Raw genomic sequence first — 19,103 nt, 5'->3', positions numbered from 1 at the left:
AAGGGAGGTGGTTTTGACTGACATGTTACATCACAGAAAAAAACTGGCACTCTTACATTTCATATAGGTGCAACCTATGTACAATGCCAGGCTTAGAGAGAGTGCTTAAAAGGCTGTCAGGAGGGCAAACCCTCTCTCTGGCTCTTGGGCTGGCAGTTATCTCAGAAGACTTTGCAGCCTTGGGCAGTCTTAATCTTTGGCTGACCCTGGCAGAAGCGTGTGACAGAAAAAAACAGAAAGGCTGGCAGAGAACTTTGTAGGCTCTTTCCAAGTGCAGAGGGAGTGAACCAGGTAAAGAATTCTTCTGTCTGGCAACTAGAGTGGGGTCATTGGCAGCCAGGGACACACGCACGATCAACTATTATTCTTGGTGATTCAGTTAATTGAGGTGCGAGTAAATGATTTGTGATCAGTTAGTGTACAGTGGGTAATTCATTTTTTTAGGTACTGCACTGTATATTTTAAATGTAGACAACCATGTTCTTGTTTCTCCATTAATGTGATAAAATTCAGATTTGACAGAAGCTTATACCCTGCCAAGATTAGTTGTAGAGGTCAAGGTTAATTTTGGCAGAACTCTGGACATTGTTGCGAATAGATTGTTTTGAAACCCATTGCAGGAAAGACTTCTTTTTATACAGAAAAGCCTTTTGAAGCCCATCATTAATCACAGGGAAAGTATCTGCAAATGAGTTGTGCTTATTATGCTTCATATTTTTTACTTCTGATAAAGAATCCAAGAAAAAGGTGAAATAGCCTCAGTCTACTTATTCAGTGTTCAGGTTTCTTGGGTTGGCATACAGATTGATGCAGAGCGGGTGGTAAATTCATTTTACCACAGGCAGTAATTCATTTATCACATGTGGTAAAAAAAATAAAACCAACTGATCACTGTGAAGTGAGTTCTTCTTTGGGGGCTCTGAGTGAATGATAGTATTTCATGTAGATGGTAAATGTATTTTGAGATGCAAGCCAAAAGGGAATATTGTGGTACTGGAAATAAAATACTTCAAGGGCATAAATTCATCATTTTGAGTGTACTAAGTCCAGTCTTTGCTTACCGTTAGTGACCCCGGTATAAGAACAATTATTAGATGGTACTCCGAAGCTAGGCTCATCACGATACCACAAAATACCACCAACCAACAATAGCACAAACCAAAAATAACACCAATCAAAAATACAGCCAAAATACCTCTAACAACTAACTCTGGGTGATATATCTTCCACAATACTAATTCTGTTCTCAGCCTCATCCATTCTGCTTTCAAATGCACTACACCTGTCATTCAATTGCTGCAATTGTTGTTTTGTGGCCTCTATAAAGGGCTTGAGTGACCTTATTTCTTGTACTCCTCCCGATCTTCAAATTGTATAAGCAAAAGGTAATTCCAATCATAGCTTATGGAGCGGAGGCCTTGCTATGTCTAACATGGAAAATATGACCCATGTTAGAAAGCTTGTTTTGGAAAAGAGTCATTCACTTACCCCGCAGTGTACCAACAGTAATAATAAGGCATGAATTAGGACTCCTCTCAATATATGCCATAGTGGCTTAGAAGTCCCTATTGCTCTAACGAAAACTAATTATAGGGAAGCCACCCACATAATTTGACGTATTGCAACAATCAAAAGGGAAATAAGTTGGACGGAGATTTGGAATTGTGGCGGAATCGATGTACTTCACTATTGGTCAATGCTGATATCACAGAGTAGAAAAGAAATATGGAACCGGGATTGGAATTCAACTGAAACACAAAAGGCACAATATAGGCTATTTGAATATTTGGGTAAGAAAACAAAACCGCTGAATACATTGCCTGAATACTTGGTAAAACTCCCTAGTCCTAAATATTATGCCCTCTTTATGAGATTCAGGATGAACATATTTTACACTAGAGAGATCTTGAATACTCATAGCCAAGTTTCGGATAACCAGGGGGAATGTAGGTCAAGGCCCATAAAGAAATGCTAAAGCACTTGACACTTTATTGTCCAGCTTTAAAACATTTGAGAACAACATTTCTGGGGGAATTTGTACAAGAAACATCCTCCAGGAGTGCACTTGAATGGTGAGATTACCTATGCTGGGTAGAACATTTTAAACTGACTTTTGCGTTGATAAAATGTATGGATGAAATATTTAAATTGGTTTTGGAAGATTAAGTAGGAGACAGGGAGAGTTGGATTTTTAAAATAGCTGGATGCTTTTGGTTTTAAGAAATAAAATGATTAACTTAAGTTTTCATGAACATTTAAAATGGTATGTATTATGTATTTTGTACTGTGAATTTTACCATTTCATTGTGTTTCTTTTGATATTTATTGAGCAGTTCTTTGTCTTTTGTTGTACCTATTGTCTCTTTATTCTGTGTTTTGGCAAAATTTTATAATGAAGTAAATGCTGTAAATAAAACTAAAAAAAGAAACACAAGGTTAAAGAGGTAAGAAAACTTGCTAACCCAACTCTAAAACCTCAACTTTCTGCATACACTTCCCATGCAAAAACTAATGCAACCACTTCTTTGCACAGAAATCTGAACGTACATCAGCACACTGTAACAGCAGACAAACAACACATAACTCGGCACAAGAGCACATTGGGAAGTCACACCGACCCGAAAACCACAGTGAAGCTCAGTAAACAGTTCGAACCGAACTAAAGCTGATAACAGGACATCAGAACACTCACTTTCCTATTCCATCTACTCCCTACTAATCCCCCCACTCCTGCCCTTTTCAGATTCGCCAGAGGGCTTGGGGACCACTCTGGTGGTGTCAGTGAGCTGCACAAATACATTTAACATTAACATTATCATTTAGGGGACCCCTTTGTAGATTTTAGGGGAGGACAGAGACCAAAGTGTGGGGTTGTCTGGGCCCAGGCTAGGTCTATCGGTCATGAAGCTCTGGCACATACCCCTTGGCTCCCCACTGGATTTCTGGTGAAGGTGGCCATGGACAGTCAGGAACTACCACATTTCCTCGCAGACCAGTTTGCTCGAAGCCATTTGGTCATAGGTTTTTTACCACATTTTACCACAAAATGTAGATGGTGTTGGTTTAGGTGTTTAGAAAGTTGGGGGGATGTGGGAGTTGCAGGCCCCCCCTGCTTTTTTGCAGTAAAATGTCATAAACGAAATTCAACCAAATGGGCCTCGAGCAAATTGCTGCGAGGAAGCATCATAGATCTGATGGTCATAGTTGCTCCCCATCTAAACATTTCATTGTAAGCGAGAAGGCAGGTGCGTTCATGTGGTGGTTGCTGTGCTTGGTGTTAATGTGGGATACATTGACCCACTCAACAGTATTTCACCACATCACCAAGTTGCATGTGTGCAGGAAACAGCAAATGACTGCGCTGGCTCCTGTGCGCACCAGGACCTCAAAACTGCATTTTTGCAGCAACAAAAAGATGGTTGCACCATCCTGTCTAGCACACTTCAGGCAAGATGGAACAAGGGGACACATTGAAGGAGCGTTCCAGTGTGTTCTGAAACATAAAAAGGGAATAAAGTGAAAAGGCAGCACTGCTTTGTTGAAAACCCAAAATTCCCCTTCAAAATGAAACATTTTCACCCTTTAAAAATGCTGCTTTGACGCTAATTCCATCTGTTCTGTCTTAAACTACAGTGATAAAAAAGGCCATGCCATGCCCAGGATATTTCATTGTGCCTCACCAAAACCAGGCATAATCCCTGAATGACAGGCCCTGTCAAAGCAACTCTGAGAGAAATCAACAAGAAACCTCACTTTGTGCTGTGCACGGGAAACACTTTATTTTGTGCTATAAAGTGCCAAAGGAATGAACCCTGCAGAAGAAATCATAGCTCGGTGCACATGTCCATTCCAGGAGACCTTTGCTATTATACAGACTGTTGTGTACAAGAAACTAACTATGGCTGCAAGGCAATATTGGGAAGGCAGATGGCAAAATCGAATTTGAAAGGAAATGCTAGCAGTTTTCAACACATGTGTAAAAATGGGCTTTTGCAAAACTAAAGGAGATAAATGCCCATTTAAAAAGTAAACTGTTGAAGCAAAGCCTGCCATTACCTAGCAATGAGAAGGGGTTTGTGGCTTGTGAAAATACATGCAGGGGCTATTTTTATTCCACAGGTTTGTTTTAATTCTGGACCCAAAATAAGAAAATACATATTTAAAACACATGGGCTGAATTTGCAAGCTCCCAAAAAATAAAACGGTTATTCCAGTTGCCAGCCCTGAAACTTTCCCCTAGGAAGGGAGACACACCATAAACTTTCAGGACACAAAAGTGATAATTGCCAGCTTGAAAAACTTTAAATTTGCCAGGACAAAGAAAGTTCACACGCTTGTCAGACATTCATCTGTGCTCCAGGATGGGACAATAGGACTCCTAGGACACTAACCTGTGAAGTGTGAAGGAAACCTTCAATTAAGCTGAGAAACCCCCACCTTGCTTTGAAGGAAATGACAGTTAGTAACAGTTGAAGGAAGGAAAAAATGATCCAGTGACACCGACTGCCATTTGCTTCCAAAGACTACTTTATAAATACACTTTAAAGACTTTTTATGTCTGCAGCAAGAATTTGTAAAAATGTAAAAAGTTCACAGTTTTAAATATAATTTTATGGGCTTTCTTTTAAGACTTGGTAGAATTCATTGACACCTTGGGGACAGAAATGGCAAAGTCTGTCAGATTACGAGAAAAGCAACCATGTTGCAAATGCTCATTTTTGTACATACATCCCTTATGTGTCATGATCTAGTAGAGGAATCACTACTGAGCTACTCCTTTATCTGAAGATAGGAGTATCAACAGTAGAAGTAGACCGTTGACAAAATAAACCTTCCCCCCAAGATCACAGCTTGCAGGACTAGAAACACCTGACAGGCCGAGCTTTTGGGTGAAAAGTCAGGAGCAGCAACAGAGCTAAGGAAAAAACACAAAAGTACAAATACCATAAATAAAGGTTTCAACCAGTGTCTCCCAGCCACACCACCCTCAGCAACCCCACTCTTACCTGCAGTGATGGAGAAAGGAATGGGAAACCTACTGAATTCCAGAAGTGAAGGAAGCAGAAAATGGGTGAGTGTTCCAGAGTTCCCAGAAAAGCCAAAAGGCTGAAACTAGCTAACCCCGGCGGCACGAAGGCGCGACTAACTAACCAGTGTTCAAATCCCAGGTAAACAGGAGAGCATCCCAAAAATCAATCCCAAAGGAGTGTCCTTATGTGAAGGTCAGGAATCCTCAGCAGAGCGTCCAAAGAGTGTTTCAAAAGCAAGGTAATGTGAAATCCAGGGGGTGACCAAGTAACGAGTCAGCAGAGCGTCCCAATGTCACTTAGAAGAAAAGTTGCTTAGTGGGGATGAAGGAATTGAAAGCGGTGTAGCGTTTCCCAAAACAGATACCAGCAGTAAACGGAAAAGAAACCTTAGGACAAAAAGTTTGCATGCGGTTAGCAAAACCGGAGTCGCTGAGCACCACAGGCTGTACTCCCAGAGAGTGTGGGGCGAGTTGCAACATACAGCAGAGCCCAGCAGTGTTCGGCTGATAACAAGTTCAGGAGTAGGCGAAAACACAGTCTGTTGGAAGCGCCGAGTTTCCGGTAACCAGGTAAGCAGTAGAAGCGGACGGAACCGAGCGTCAGGAAACAGTGAAGGGTAATCCACAAAAACATAGTCAAAAACGGTAAACAGGATTCGGATAACAGGAAAACAGAGTAACAAGAATGCGACTTAACAACCTGAAAAGCACTTGTTAAGGAGCACTTGAGCAGTGTCCCAGAGCTGCATATAATGATGCAGAGGGACGCAGACGTTGCCGGCAAATCACGTGAGCTCTCTATTTCCCAGAATGCTGGGAGATGTAGTTTATTCTGTAAAAAACTGGTAGAAGGGCGAAACAAGGTCTTACGGACCGGAGGATTGGACTGCAATGTGCTGCACAAAATATGTAACCTGTGTATATAATTTTCTAAGAAATTGCAATTGTATACATGTATGTTTGTGGCAAATTCTGATTTTAGTTAAAGTAACTGTGGGAGGTTTTTGGACATTGTAAAAGTCACACCATAAATCTGACACCATTTTGCAAAAGTCCAACCAGCTGAGAGCGAGGCAGAGACTATCACCCTTCTCCAATCCCATTGTTAGAGGCATGTTTAGTTAAGCCTGCCCCATTCATATACTTTGATGATGTCACTAGGCATTATAAATAAGAGTCCCTGACAAGACTCTACACACACTCTCTTCCTGACGTTCCTGTGCTGCGTTCCTGATCCATCCATCCAGATCCCAAATACAAGGCAAAAACATTGCTGATCCTGCTCCAGCAAGGCCTCAATTCTGAAATCCCACTAAAATTCCCAAATAACGAAAGGGGAAAGCTGTGGTGTTTTTGTGAAGCATCCTGATCCCACTTACTGCATGCTTGCTGCAAACCTGCCATCCAGCTGATCTTTAGTATCCAGTGACAAGAATTGCCAGTCCAGTGCCATCCGGTTACCAGAACTGCCCAGCGGTTTGCCAGGTGCGCTGCTGTGTAGTGACGGTCCAAAACCCCAAACTAAAAGTGGACTGTAAGTATCACCACCCCAGAGAAACACATATATCTTGTCTTGCATTTGTCCTTATCCTACTCTCTAAGCTATCTATCCTTACCCTGTTATCTTGTAAAACTGTCAGAATCATTCTTGCACCCCTGTGCCTGCACTAGTGTTAGCGCCACGTTTCTCATCATTTCTTTTTTGCATAGATCCTAAGTCATCAGCGATATTGTGTTTAAATACATTAATTTTCCTTTAAGAAAAGGGGTACACTGCGTGAAGGGCTACAACTGCAGCGCAACTTTTCATATTCACGGGTGGCGTTCCTCTTTTCTTAGCCATTAAATCTAGTTTAAGCGAGATTTGCCTTTCAATTTTAAAACCGATTATTTGGGGAGGGAAGGTCAGATTTGGATCCTGTTTATCTGTTTTCTATCTCTTATTCCTGATTACCTGCTGTGTCTGTGTATCCACTCAGATTTGATTATTTGTGGGCTGAGGGAACATTGCAGAGGGAATTTCTAACTTGGGTGCTATCTTTCCTAAATCAAAAAGTGCTCCTATTCTGCTGTGCTGTGTATATGTTTCACTAGAAGGTTAGACCATGTGCATTGCTCACATTCTCATTGTAATTATCACCCCATTGGTGATTGCTGCTCCATATTAAAAATTGTATGATTTCTTTTGAATTTTAAAATAAATAAATAAATATTGTATTTTACCAACCAGCCTGGTTCATGGTCCATTTTGACCCGGGGTATTTGAAAAGGGTCTGTGATATAAGTGGTGTACCATCTCAATCTCATAATAGTTACATCTTTCAGCAACAGCACTGTGAAGGGACTTCCAAGAGAATATGACCAGTCGGCTAACCATGTGTCCTCAATGCCATTGCTCTAGGCAGTGGCAGCATGCGTCCATGGCGATTGTGGTTCATACAACTACTGTACCAAGCCTTTCTAGAATGTACTAATCGCTAGCATGAAAAGCATATATTCTGTGCTGTACAGTATTTATAACACCTCCCACTGCCTTGCCCCATTTCCCCCTCCTTCACACTGATCCTTATTACACATCCTAAACCAATCCTGATCGCAAGTTTCATTAACTGGCGTTTATCTAATGTTCTTGGTCCAAGTGGCTATGCCCATAACTCTTTTGCTAGGAGATACAACAGTAGCGTTGACCTAATGCCCCTTTCCAGAATGCACCCTATGAAAGAAGGGAGTGATGGCCAAGGCACTGTTTGGCAGTTGGGTTATTGTGCATAGAACAAGCAAGTCTGACACTAACAGACTGTGATCATACATTCGATAAAATGCCATAGAAATCATCTCCTTATGACTGTGGCACATGTTCACGTTAACACAACTTTCACACAGAGAAACTGGCTTCTCTGTCAGTGGGCACCTGGACCACAGTATGCACTGTGATTACTTTACCTTGAACTATCGTGTGGTGTGAACGGCATTTGTCCCTTGTACTGTACAGATTCAGTAGAGTACTGTAAAAAGTCATCTCTTTTTCTATACGTCTAACTGTATCGTGCTTCTTTCAACGTTCACAATCATGCACGCTGCACCGGATCTTCAGACAGCATGCTCGCGCCCCGCACATTCCCTTCCAAATCTTCTTTCTGTATGAGGCCTCTACAGTTCAAATATAGTTTTTGAACATCGGAGCTCTCCTCACTGATATTCCCGCTTTCCACAACCGTTCAGTAGCTGCTCCCTTTCTTTGCATGCACACTGGGGATGTTGTTTTGCAACCTTGGATGGGACTTACCTGATCTGTCCACGAGTATTGGCATGTGAAGCACAATGTATTTATTTATTTTATTTTATTGTTCAATTGTTAGGCGCTTATACAGGAAGCAAATACTTTTTCAAAGCGCCCACAGGGCAACTGGGAGGGGACAGGGAATGACAGACAATTTCATTACAACGATTCTGAATAATTAAATACAACAATATAAGAAGAGACAATGGGGAGGAGAAGACGAACCTACGATGCCTTGTGTGTGTTCAGACCGTGCAAGTGCAGAGGGGAGAGGGGTATATGGGATCAGTGCTGTGGAGCTCAAGGAGAGCAGAAGGTGAAGTGCTATGAAGAAAAGATAAGTGCAGCCACCACTGGTGAAGTGTGAGCCAAGGCAAGTGCAGAGGATAGACAGCAGCTGTGCAATACTACTGCACTTGTAACTGTGGCACAGAGGAGAGTGCACGACAGTGCGCCTCATCTCTCATGCCCTTGTCTCCCCTATAAAGGCACTTTCTCCTCCTCCAATTCCTTCTGCTGCTTGCTAGTTCTTTTGATGCAAATTACAGCTCAAAGCTGTGGCAGCAAAATATTCCATGTATCAAAAAAGAACTAAGTATTCTAACTGTGAACCCGTTTGCAGAAGCCAGCTGTGAACGACTTTGGCGAACTCATTTCTTATCCACCCTCCATGTGAGTGTTCTGAATGCTGGTACTTGTGGACAGGTTTTGAATCATTGCTAAGAATTTATAACTCCTAGCCGTACAGAATTAGTTATTTGAAAAGCGTATTTTTTAACGTTCTAGTTGTATATATAATAATCTGCTTCCACTGCATGTTCATGATGTGTGAGATTGTGTTTACGGTTGTATACGAATTGTTCGTTTTACAACTGCTCGAATTACAATTGACCTTTTCACAATTGACCGAATTGTGAAGGTCAATTGTAACATATATGTGGGGGGAAACACCCCACAACCCCCACCCAACGCCAAACCCCCGAAAACCCCTATATATATATATATATATATATATATATATATATATATATATATATATATATATATATATATTACCAAACCGATATATATATATATTTATTTATATATATGTATATACGGTCAATTGTGAAAAGGTCAATTGTGACCCTTTAAATTCCGTCAATTGTTCATTCGAACAATTGTAAACTAACAATTTGGGTAATACCGTGTTTACGTGTAACCATTGCACATGTCCCAAGCCTGGGGGTACACTGTGGTCTGCTATTCTCCCATTTAGCCCCTCTCATTGTCAAACATTGCAGTCTTTTGATTGGCTGTCACTCTCCCCACTCACTGTCTGCTTGACTGTCTGTCTGCTTGACCTTGACGTCTTTGCGTACTGTATGACCTTCACGTTCTAGTTAAAGAAGAACCCATTGGCAGTTTTGTGAGGTGAGAAATACATGCAGTGGTCGAAGTGGGTGGGAGTGGTTGGGAGCGGTGCTCCTCTACTTTTTATTTTTTAAACTTTACTGTTCCTATACTTTTATTTTAAAAAGAAACCGTTCCGGAATGGTTTAGTTTTAAAATGAAAGTCCAGGAAGAAGTTGAAAGTTGTGCACTGAACATTCTCTTAAACAGCAGGTGTGTTTGTTTGAGGGTTTGGATTGCGCGCGGGTGGGGGCCTGGCGATGGGTTTTGTGGAGAGCGGGGCAGACCAGCAGGGAACATAGTTCCACTACTTCTTTTTGTACACTTCGAACACTGAATACATGTCACTTTTGAAGGGAGCCATCAGAACTCTGCCTTTACATCACTATCTAACCATGTGGTCTAACGTGTCATACTTTAATTTCTCTTTGGTGTTTGATCATTTTTGGTGAGCATTGCTGTAGTTTGCATAATTACTGTGCCTGGTGCTCTCTTTTTCTAGCTTGTTCCTCTGTGCACCGTACAGTATAAAAATTATATTTATCATCTATGTCTTATTTGGGGGAGTCACGGTATGGATATTTTGATGGCATGATAACCTTCTTACCAAATGACGGTATACCATGGTTATTGCAGTATAGCACACATTTAAATTACCTTACATAATAATAGTTTGTTAAGAAAAGTCAAACTGTTACGAACCCATAAACACACAGCACCACGAAGTTGCCTTTTTATATAAATGTATTTTAGTACAGGTAACAAAAGTGGGCAGCTTGCCCCTCAGAAAACGTACTTCTTCCTATACTGAGTGCACAGTGAACACGGAAAAATAACCCTATGCCCATGCTGGACAAAAATAGGTCTGGGCGAGTGTAGGTAGGAACTTCAACACGTTCAATAGCAATGGTTCCCAAAGCCTTTGAGGGCACTATTCCTCTGACAAAGACAGCTAATTAGTGTTGCTCATGTGGTCATTTAGGGTTGCAGCCCCCTTGCCACCTACCCATCCCGTACCACTGTTGGCTGTCTTCCCTTTTTGTTGCAGCGCAGAGGATAGTAAGCATGTCCGTTGTTTATCTGGACACTACAGAATCAAGACATAACAGATACTGGTGGTATGCATATATCTTCACAAACTAAAGGCTCTGTTTCTTAACATGTGTTTTTCTTGGCAAAACGTAGACCTCTCCCAAGGGTGCTCAATAATCACAGACCATTCTGGCCCTGCTTTGAGCTATTTGGTGTGTTGAGGCTGCAAATATCTTTGGCTCATAGTATGCAAATTCAGTGATTAAACCACAGATTTCGCTCATTTCAATATGCCTTATGATACACCTTCTCCGTTATAATCCATTGCAATCTATAGTATGATTCATGATAATTTTCAAACCACACAGAGGCACAGACGTCCTTTACCTTTATTGCTGTGAACTACTCATTCCTATTCCTTATGATGTACTGATTTTGAGATAAGGTCTGTAAGGGGTTCACAACATTTGCCTCTGCAGATGTTTCGGACTACTACTCCCACCAGCTTTAGTCAGCATGGTCAATGGTGAGAGTTGGTGGGGGGTCGTAGTACAAAACATCTGGAGCACTGCAGTTTGCAGACCCTTCACGTATGTGCTTCAGGGGGTATAAAACTGTGCCACCTGAAACTGCTCGTACCAAAAACAAACATACTTAACATTTTTTCCACTGCCCTTTTGCATTTGAAAACTATAAACTAAGACTATGGGAGTCATTACGACCCTGCCGGTCTGAAACGGCACCCGCTCCCAGACTTTGACAGTAGCACCGGCACCGTTACGAACGGTGCCGGTGCTACCGTCATCCCCATCATCCCCATTCTATGGGACTCAAATGGGAATGGGGAATTCCATGTTTCCAACACCTGACTTCCCGGAACGCCAAGGTCATAATACCCTGGTAATTCCAGGAAGCGAGACGCTGGAAAAGTCACGAGTCCGGCGGCCAGCCTGCCGGTTTTACCAGCACGGCTACCGCCGGACTCGTAATGAGGCCCTATATATTTGTTGACATATGCAGGTGGGTTTTTTAAGATGGATCCTATGGGCGCACCAACTAACATTTTGAAATGGGTGCCATAGCATCATGCAGACAGACTGCATGCCGCGATTGTAAAATTACCAACAATTCAGGAATAAAAGAAAATAATGCAGACACATGTCATTTAAAGGAACCCAAACACCATATAACTCAGGGTTGTTGGTAACAAAAAAAGCCTTTGTCAGAAGGAGTGGACTTGTCTGATCGGTGTTAACTTTTAACAGACTGCTCAGAGCCCCTCAATCCATTATACTACTATGCAGTGGTCTGGTGAAGGGAGGCAAACAACCCCTTTTAGGTTTGTCTGCAGACAATAGTCCAATTCTTCACATCTACATGCAGCACAGGCCAGCTGCACTTTGCCTAGCATTCACCTGTGGGAAGGCTGTTATTAAGAGTCCAATTTCCACACTGATCACTGACAAAACTGTCACTGCACTGGCCTTTGTTTTTCTACCACAGCCCAAAAAAAGCAGCTGGCAACACAGCACCAGTCGATATTTTGGCATGCTGCAATGTGTACTTCAGATCCGCGGGCCTTGGAAAAATGTATATCTTTAAGGTGCTGCATGCATGGTCGTTGGTATGCAGCAGGCCTGCTGGCTCCTCTGTCTCACTTTCCTGTAGAAGAATACATTAAGCAACAATATAACGTTCTCTTTACAACAGTACACTCCGAACAACGTCATTTGCCATCCCGTGTTCCTCCCTCCTCGTGAGGCCTCTTTCTGCAGTGCCCATGATAATGTTAACTGGTTATTTATCACGTACTTAATACCCAGAGGTTCCTAAGCATGGACTCGGGGATCGAACCTGCCTTGCACAGGCGTGTCTTGCTTCCAAGGCGAGCGCGTTGCCCTTGAGCTATCCTCCCGATGTAGTCTTCTTTAAAGTGAAGTGTTTATTTTTTTATGTATTTTACTTTCATCGGAAAGAAAATAACTCAGTACTAAAGGACATGAGGCAGCGGCAGGTAAGTTGGCCAAAAAGTAAAGTGTTCATACCTTTGACTCTGCGAGTGGAGCCCTGGGCCGATATGCTTTGCTCTCTTGTCTCCCGTCTCCCACGCGTTCACCTGCCTGACAAGGGCATCTGAGCGCATTCATGCCGCCTCTCAGTCTGCAAGGTCAAAGCCACTGTGCCCTCGCAAACAGACTTTCTGCATAGATGTTCACAATTCATGGTAAACCAGTATAAAAAACAGCAAGGGTTTTGACAACTAAATGAAGCTAATTATAGCGGTGCACCGTTACACCCTTTCACCTGACCACTACAACTGGAACCTCATTTCTATAGGGAGAGGGATTTGGTGCTGGAACAGGAACAAAAATCACTAGTGAGGTAGTTTTTAAGGAACAGGGCCCCATGTATAGCTCCTCAGCGTGTCAAAAAGCTATTTGCATCTTTGTGGGTTTGCTCCTTCTTGTGGCCCTTTCCAGGTACTGTGCATCTCATACAGTAGAAAACATGGTGGCATGTGTGTGTCTGTGAGTGTGTCTGCGTCACTAGGGAAAGTGGCCCTGCTAAAGGAAGCATGATGGCAAGGCACGGTGCCACCTTCTCTCTAGAGGGAGGTGCAGGAACAGAAACAAAGGCACATCCAGGTAGGAGGGAATTGGGTCCTATGCATGGTTCCTGTACATGTACAGGGACCATGGGTGGGTCAGTGACTGTGGGGGTTGGATGTGCAAAGAAACAGTGTGTGTGGTGACAGGGGGCATCTGTGGAGTACAGGAATGATTGTGCAGGATCCAGGTACCCATGCATAGCTCCTGGAGATGTTGTCTAGTCCTAGGGTTCTATTTGGATGTGTGCTCCTTGTTGGGTCATTGCACCACTGTGTTAGATAGTTCAAATGAGGTGTACTATTGGATCAAGATTTCACTGAAGCAATGACAATACTTAAAAATTGAAAAGGCAGAGTTGTTTATGGAGAGAAGGTAAGGCCCTGAAAATTCCTTGCTGTGCCCTAGCTCGTCGCGCCAAGAAAGTAGGATTTGGGTACCCAGGTCTTGAATAATATTATGAAAATGTTCTTCCAAATAAAACAGCATATTAGTTAAGAGAGGATCCAGCGAACTCTCCCCATGGCTAAATGTAGAGGCTCAAATAGTTCTTCTGCCGATGTTAGAGAATCTGTACCTGATCAGTAAGATTCCTCATGCAGGACCAGTTCTTCCAACAAACACAGTCAGACGAGAAATATTAATTTCATGGTTGAAGCAGCATGGCCAAAATATGTATTTTCAGAAAGAGGCATCTTTGTGGCATAGCCCAGCGTTACTAGCAGAGAATAGAATGTCATATTGGAAATGCTGGATAGCAAAGGGTGAGCTGGGGATATTATGGAAGAGGGAGGTGCAAGTGTTCCCATAGATGCACTAGTTGATAGATTTCACTCAGGGGGATAGCAACCAGTAAGGTATCTATCTCTCCAGGAAGTAATGACGCAGAGAATGGAAATGTTAACTCTTCCTTCAGAAGACAAGGCAGCTTTATGTAGGTTATTTGACAATCCTCCTAGAATGTTATTCACTTTTCCAATTCATACCTGAAAAGATCATACGTATTACACAATAGGATGGTGTACGAGCAAAATAGGTGGGTGATATGACTAATTCAGCAGAAAGTAATAATACATCGTTTGAATGGACTCCAAGAAGAATGAAAGCATTGGCATTATTGGAGAATGATGGATGCAAGGGGTGCGGTAGTAGAGGTTCCTCATATCACATGATTTGGAGTTGTCCAAAAGTTGTCTAAGAGTTAGCGGATTCCGGTCTGCAGTTCTAGATAGAATTCATTAGTTTGTAAGGAACTGTTCGATAAGATATCCGTCCCAGGTCATACGTTTTATCGACATGAATATCTTTGATGCTAATAAAAGTCAAAATAGTTGGTTCAACAAGGCACTAGTAAAAGCAAAACACAAATATTGAATGTCTGGAAAACAAGGTAAAAGCCACAAATAGATGACTGGATTACAACTATTTGAGAAAGTGATATATTAGAAGATGAATAGAACATATTACTACTGTCTGGATACATGGGGCTCATTCAGTGAAATGCATGGGAGGTATTATGATTATAGGAATCAACTGAGGAATTCTCATTTGTTATTCTCATCTCAATTGATATTAACTCTCTGGGTAACTATGTGATGTTGATGTAGATTACTTGCATATATATGTGTAAATGAGCTGCTTGTTTATGTCTTTGTTGGTTTTTAGGTTATTGTTAGTGAAAAGAAAATTGGCACTCTGCCACTGAATTACATGGTTAGTTTGACTATTATTTATGTCACCAGGGATAAGACAAATTGAACATTTAATACTAATATGCTGGAGCTAATAGGATGCAAAATGTGGGTTCTTTTGCATGCTAATTATGGCTTATTCTATACTGAGGCCCGTATTCTCATCAAGGTGTTAAGTACCGAAAAGGACGTTAAAAGAGTTAACAACCTTTTCGGTACTTAAGACCTATTCTGAAGGTGGCGCATTCTTCCGAAGTCGGAAGGAATGGGCCACTTTCGGAATACATGTGGCTGTTGCTAGGATGGGTTGGAAACCAACCTAGCAACCGCCACATTCGTAAACTGGCTTTTTGGAAGGCTATTCTTGCGGCACTCTGCCAGTTTAATATGTGCGCTAAACTAGCGCACATATACGTTATCCTTTTGGTGTCGTTAAACTGGAGGAGTGCCACAAGAAGCCTTGTTTGGTGTACATGAAAGTGTTCCTATACAACACACGGGTGTATATGAACACTTTCATTTACACCAAAGCGAGCAGCTTCAACGTTGCATCCTGCAACGTTGAAGCCGTTCAACGTTGCATCCTGCAACGTTGAAGCTGCTCAACGTTGCATCCTGCAACGTTGAAGCTGCTCGCTTTGGAAAGTGTTCATATACACTGCACGGGTGTATATGAACACTTTCATTTACACCAAATACACCAAATGCACCATCCTGCAACGTTGAAGCTGCTCACTTTAAATGAAAGGGTTCATCTACACCACACAGGTGTATATGAACACTTTCCTATACACCAAAGTAAGCAGCTTCAACATCCTGCAAGGTTGAAGCTGCTCACTTTGGTGTATAGGAACTGTGTTCTCAGCAGCATTTTTGTAAAATAACAAATGTGCCCTTATTTTACATGAATTGGATTGCGCCCGTTACAACTAAAAACAGGTGCAGTCCACACAGTGCACTGTCGTGCTCTACGAGGCCCATTTGAATATACCAGTGGAGCCTGGGCGGCCTCTTTTGCAGCAGTGAATCGTGCTGTTTAGCACCTTAAGTGTGTCAAGTTCAGAATATGGGCTTGAGATGTTTGGCAGTTGTTACTTGCGCTTTTTCATATACATTAATACATACAATTTGAAGAAAAAAAGTAACTGAAGCAATTATTCACATACTTTAATACACGAGAAGGTATCTGGGACTAAGCTGCGGTTTTACAAGTAATACTATGGCACGCACAATTCAACTTAAATAAATATATCTGAGTCAAATGTGACATCAAGATCAATACGCAGGTGTAGCAGTCTAGCAATATACATTTATGATATGTAATTTCACAATATGAATTATACCTTTGTGCGCGTGTATATACATTGTGCATTTTAAATGCCATGTTTAATGTCACCAAATTGATGCACATACTGTTTAAGTAGACTTGTGGATTGTTAACATTGCCACAGGTATCTACAAGGCAAAACTATTTGTTTAGTGTATTTAAATATTTGTATAGCTATATAGCAATGCCGGAAAGCTTGTGTTTACCTGCACCAAGTTCATGAGTGCATCCCTGAAATGCCCGGATGTCTCAGATGATACGTCTTGTTGTAAGTCACTGTTGTACTCTGAGGAGAAAAGGTCACATTTTAATTAACATTAGCATGCGTTTTTGAAATGGGTAAACACGGTTGGTCAAAGTAGCGTAGTGAAATTGAAAATGATTGAAATGCAGGTCACATATTAGTCAGCCAGTCGTTACAGTTTATTTCAGGGCAAACTTTCATAAAACCATACAAGATAATATATACCAAAAAAACACGATTATAAAAAGAATGTGCAATTGATTTCTTTCAAATACTAATACATTAAAATGTACAAACAAATGTAGATGACACTAGTTCCATGTTAATACACGTACCCCTGAATTAAGAACAGGATGTCGAATAACATACACTGCAAATGTACACTCAATCGTTGTCGGTTAAAAAGTTTCATGAGCTATCTAGTTTCTCTGCCCATAATACTCCTTGTTAACAAACAATGCTTGAGGCTATTAATACATCGGGCGTGATAGCATTTGGATTAGAGAAGTAAGTAAATGCATTAACATTAGACAAGCATTGTTTAATGTGAGGCAGCCACGGTAGAGTTAGAGAAATATCCTTTGTACTTAGGATATGATTCAAGCTCTTCTTCGTTATAATGCCAGTACAAGTGGCTAAAACGTTAACACTTCCTCGGAACAATGACTTGTTGAGTTTCATGTGAGCTGCGTAATTAGGTGCTGAAGGGTGGAAGCCTTAAATATTCTTAAAGGAACTGTTTTCCTGTGTTCCCAGTAGTGGCATATACAAAAATCCCCAGATTCTAGCTGCATCCTTTGCGACAGCTTCCGAATTGGCCCTATGCACCCCTAAGAGCAACAGAACTGGTTGTTCCTTCCACATTCTAGCAAAGAGAGGTATAGACTTTTCGCCTGCAGCATTCTAGCTGCTTGTTTTTCTATCAGTGTTTTACCATTAAAACTGGTGGAGAAACTAATTCGCAGATGTTCATACGAATGAATTACCAGCACCTACTTATCATTTACCCAAAATAAATTGAATTCTCTTATTGTTAGACTTTTGTCCTGGGGAGTACACCATCACAGCAGACTTAGTTATGTTCACACTCAGGTCAAGAACATGCATTAATTCAGTATAATCAACAATAAATGTCTGCAAAGACAGAGTTGTCTGAGCCACCAGGATCGTGTAGTCATCTTTAGCCAAAACCGGAATGAACTTGCAGCCAAAATGGGGTACACCCACTTTGCAAAATGTAAATGCTCAGTCATACCATTAATATACATTTTAAAAGGTAAGGGGGCTGAGGCACAGTCTTACCTGACTTGACTATGGAGAGAAAACCAAGGAGTACAATGGCTGTCGCTACCAGAATGAACAGATGCTTCATGGAAATTATGTAAACAAATCAATAGGCATATCAAATCTTCCTGGCAAATCATGTCCTTTAGACACTGACAGAAGGCCTTCTGTTAACTTGATTGATGGCTGCACTAAGGTCCATGAAGGCAAGACATAGTTTTTCCTTTTTCAAATAAATAGAATATAAGTTTAGCAAGTGTTCGCTAAACCCAAGCCTTCCTTGAATCCCAGCTAAACAGATAGTATTTTAACATTATCTACACGTTCTTGCAAATGTACAAGGAGCACTCTACCAAACTTTTAAAGCAGCAAATCAAGTACAGAATTGTGTTTGCTCGCTACTGGGGAATCCCTTTTACTCTTTTTGAAAATACGATATTTAATGGCTTGTTGCCAGGACTGAGGGAAATTGCACTGTGCAATCATATGGTTCAAAATATGAAGCAAGAAAGGTGCCCACAATTATTCTAAAGACCATTTCTGTTTTTGAAAAGCTGTTAAGATTTCAGGACATGTGCATATGATTGTGGACATGCACAATGTTATAGATCAAATCCATTTTCAGAGATGTGAATATTCTTACGTACATAGAAGGTTGAAAAATGCCCCAAACAGAGTCTGAAACGTTAGTGCTAATAGGATTTTGATCAGCTTAAGTTTTCGCACGTTGTTTACAAGCTCCCAGAAAATCCTCAGATTGGATTGAACAGCTGCTACACAGAGATTTTCCAAGGCATCCCCGTATTGCTATATTTTTCGCTCAGTGATGGCCTTCTTATATTCGGCCCGAGATTTCACAATTTCTCCTCTTTCACTATACGAGATTATAAGAGGGACAGAAGAGCCCCTTTGGTTGATCTCCACCTTTCATTGAACCACCCCGCCCCACGTGTCACATTGCAATGGCCCCAATTCATAAAAAGGTTAGTTGATAATATAGGCATAAGCTCCAAGTGATTTGATTTGATTTATAATTTATAACACACGTATCCTTACAGAACCGAGCAGGAACCTGCATCCAAGCGCAGATGTTCAATTCCAATGACACCTTAAAACATTGCCAGAGAGAAACACAGGAAAAATGACTGAAGAGATGTATCTTACATTTTTTTCGCAAGAAGACAATAAAGGATAGATTCCGTAAATCAGCTGGTAGTG

General features: G+C 41.4%; 1 protein-coding gene across 1 annotated transcript in view; it reads right to left on the bottom strand.

Moving 5' to 3' along the window:
- ANXA10 (annexin A10) overlaps window positions 1–19,103 on the bottom strand; it is a 330,211-nt gene that overhangs the window by 149,424 nt on the left and 161,684 nt on the right. Inside the window, exon 7 of the mRNA XM_069630205.1 lies at window positions 16,564–16,643. Within this exon, the coding sequence (XP_069486306.1) occupies window positions 16,564–16,643 (80 nt within the window). The remainder of the gene's footprint in view (window positions 1–16,563; window positions 16,644–19,103) is intronic.

Source organism: Ambystoma mexicanum, chromosome 6q (genome assembly GCF_040938575.1).
Source record: "Ambystoma mexicanum isolate Mex_15411 chromosome 6q, UKY_AmexF1_1, whole genome shotgun sequence".
NCBI lineage: Eukaryota > Metazoa > Chordata > Amphibia > Caudata > Ambystomatidae > Ambystoma > Ambystoma mexicanum.
Note: the sequence above shows the minus strand (reverse complement) of the source record. Positions and strands in the feature narration are given on the sequence as shown.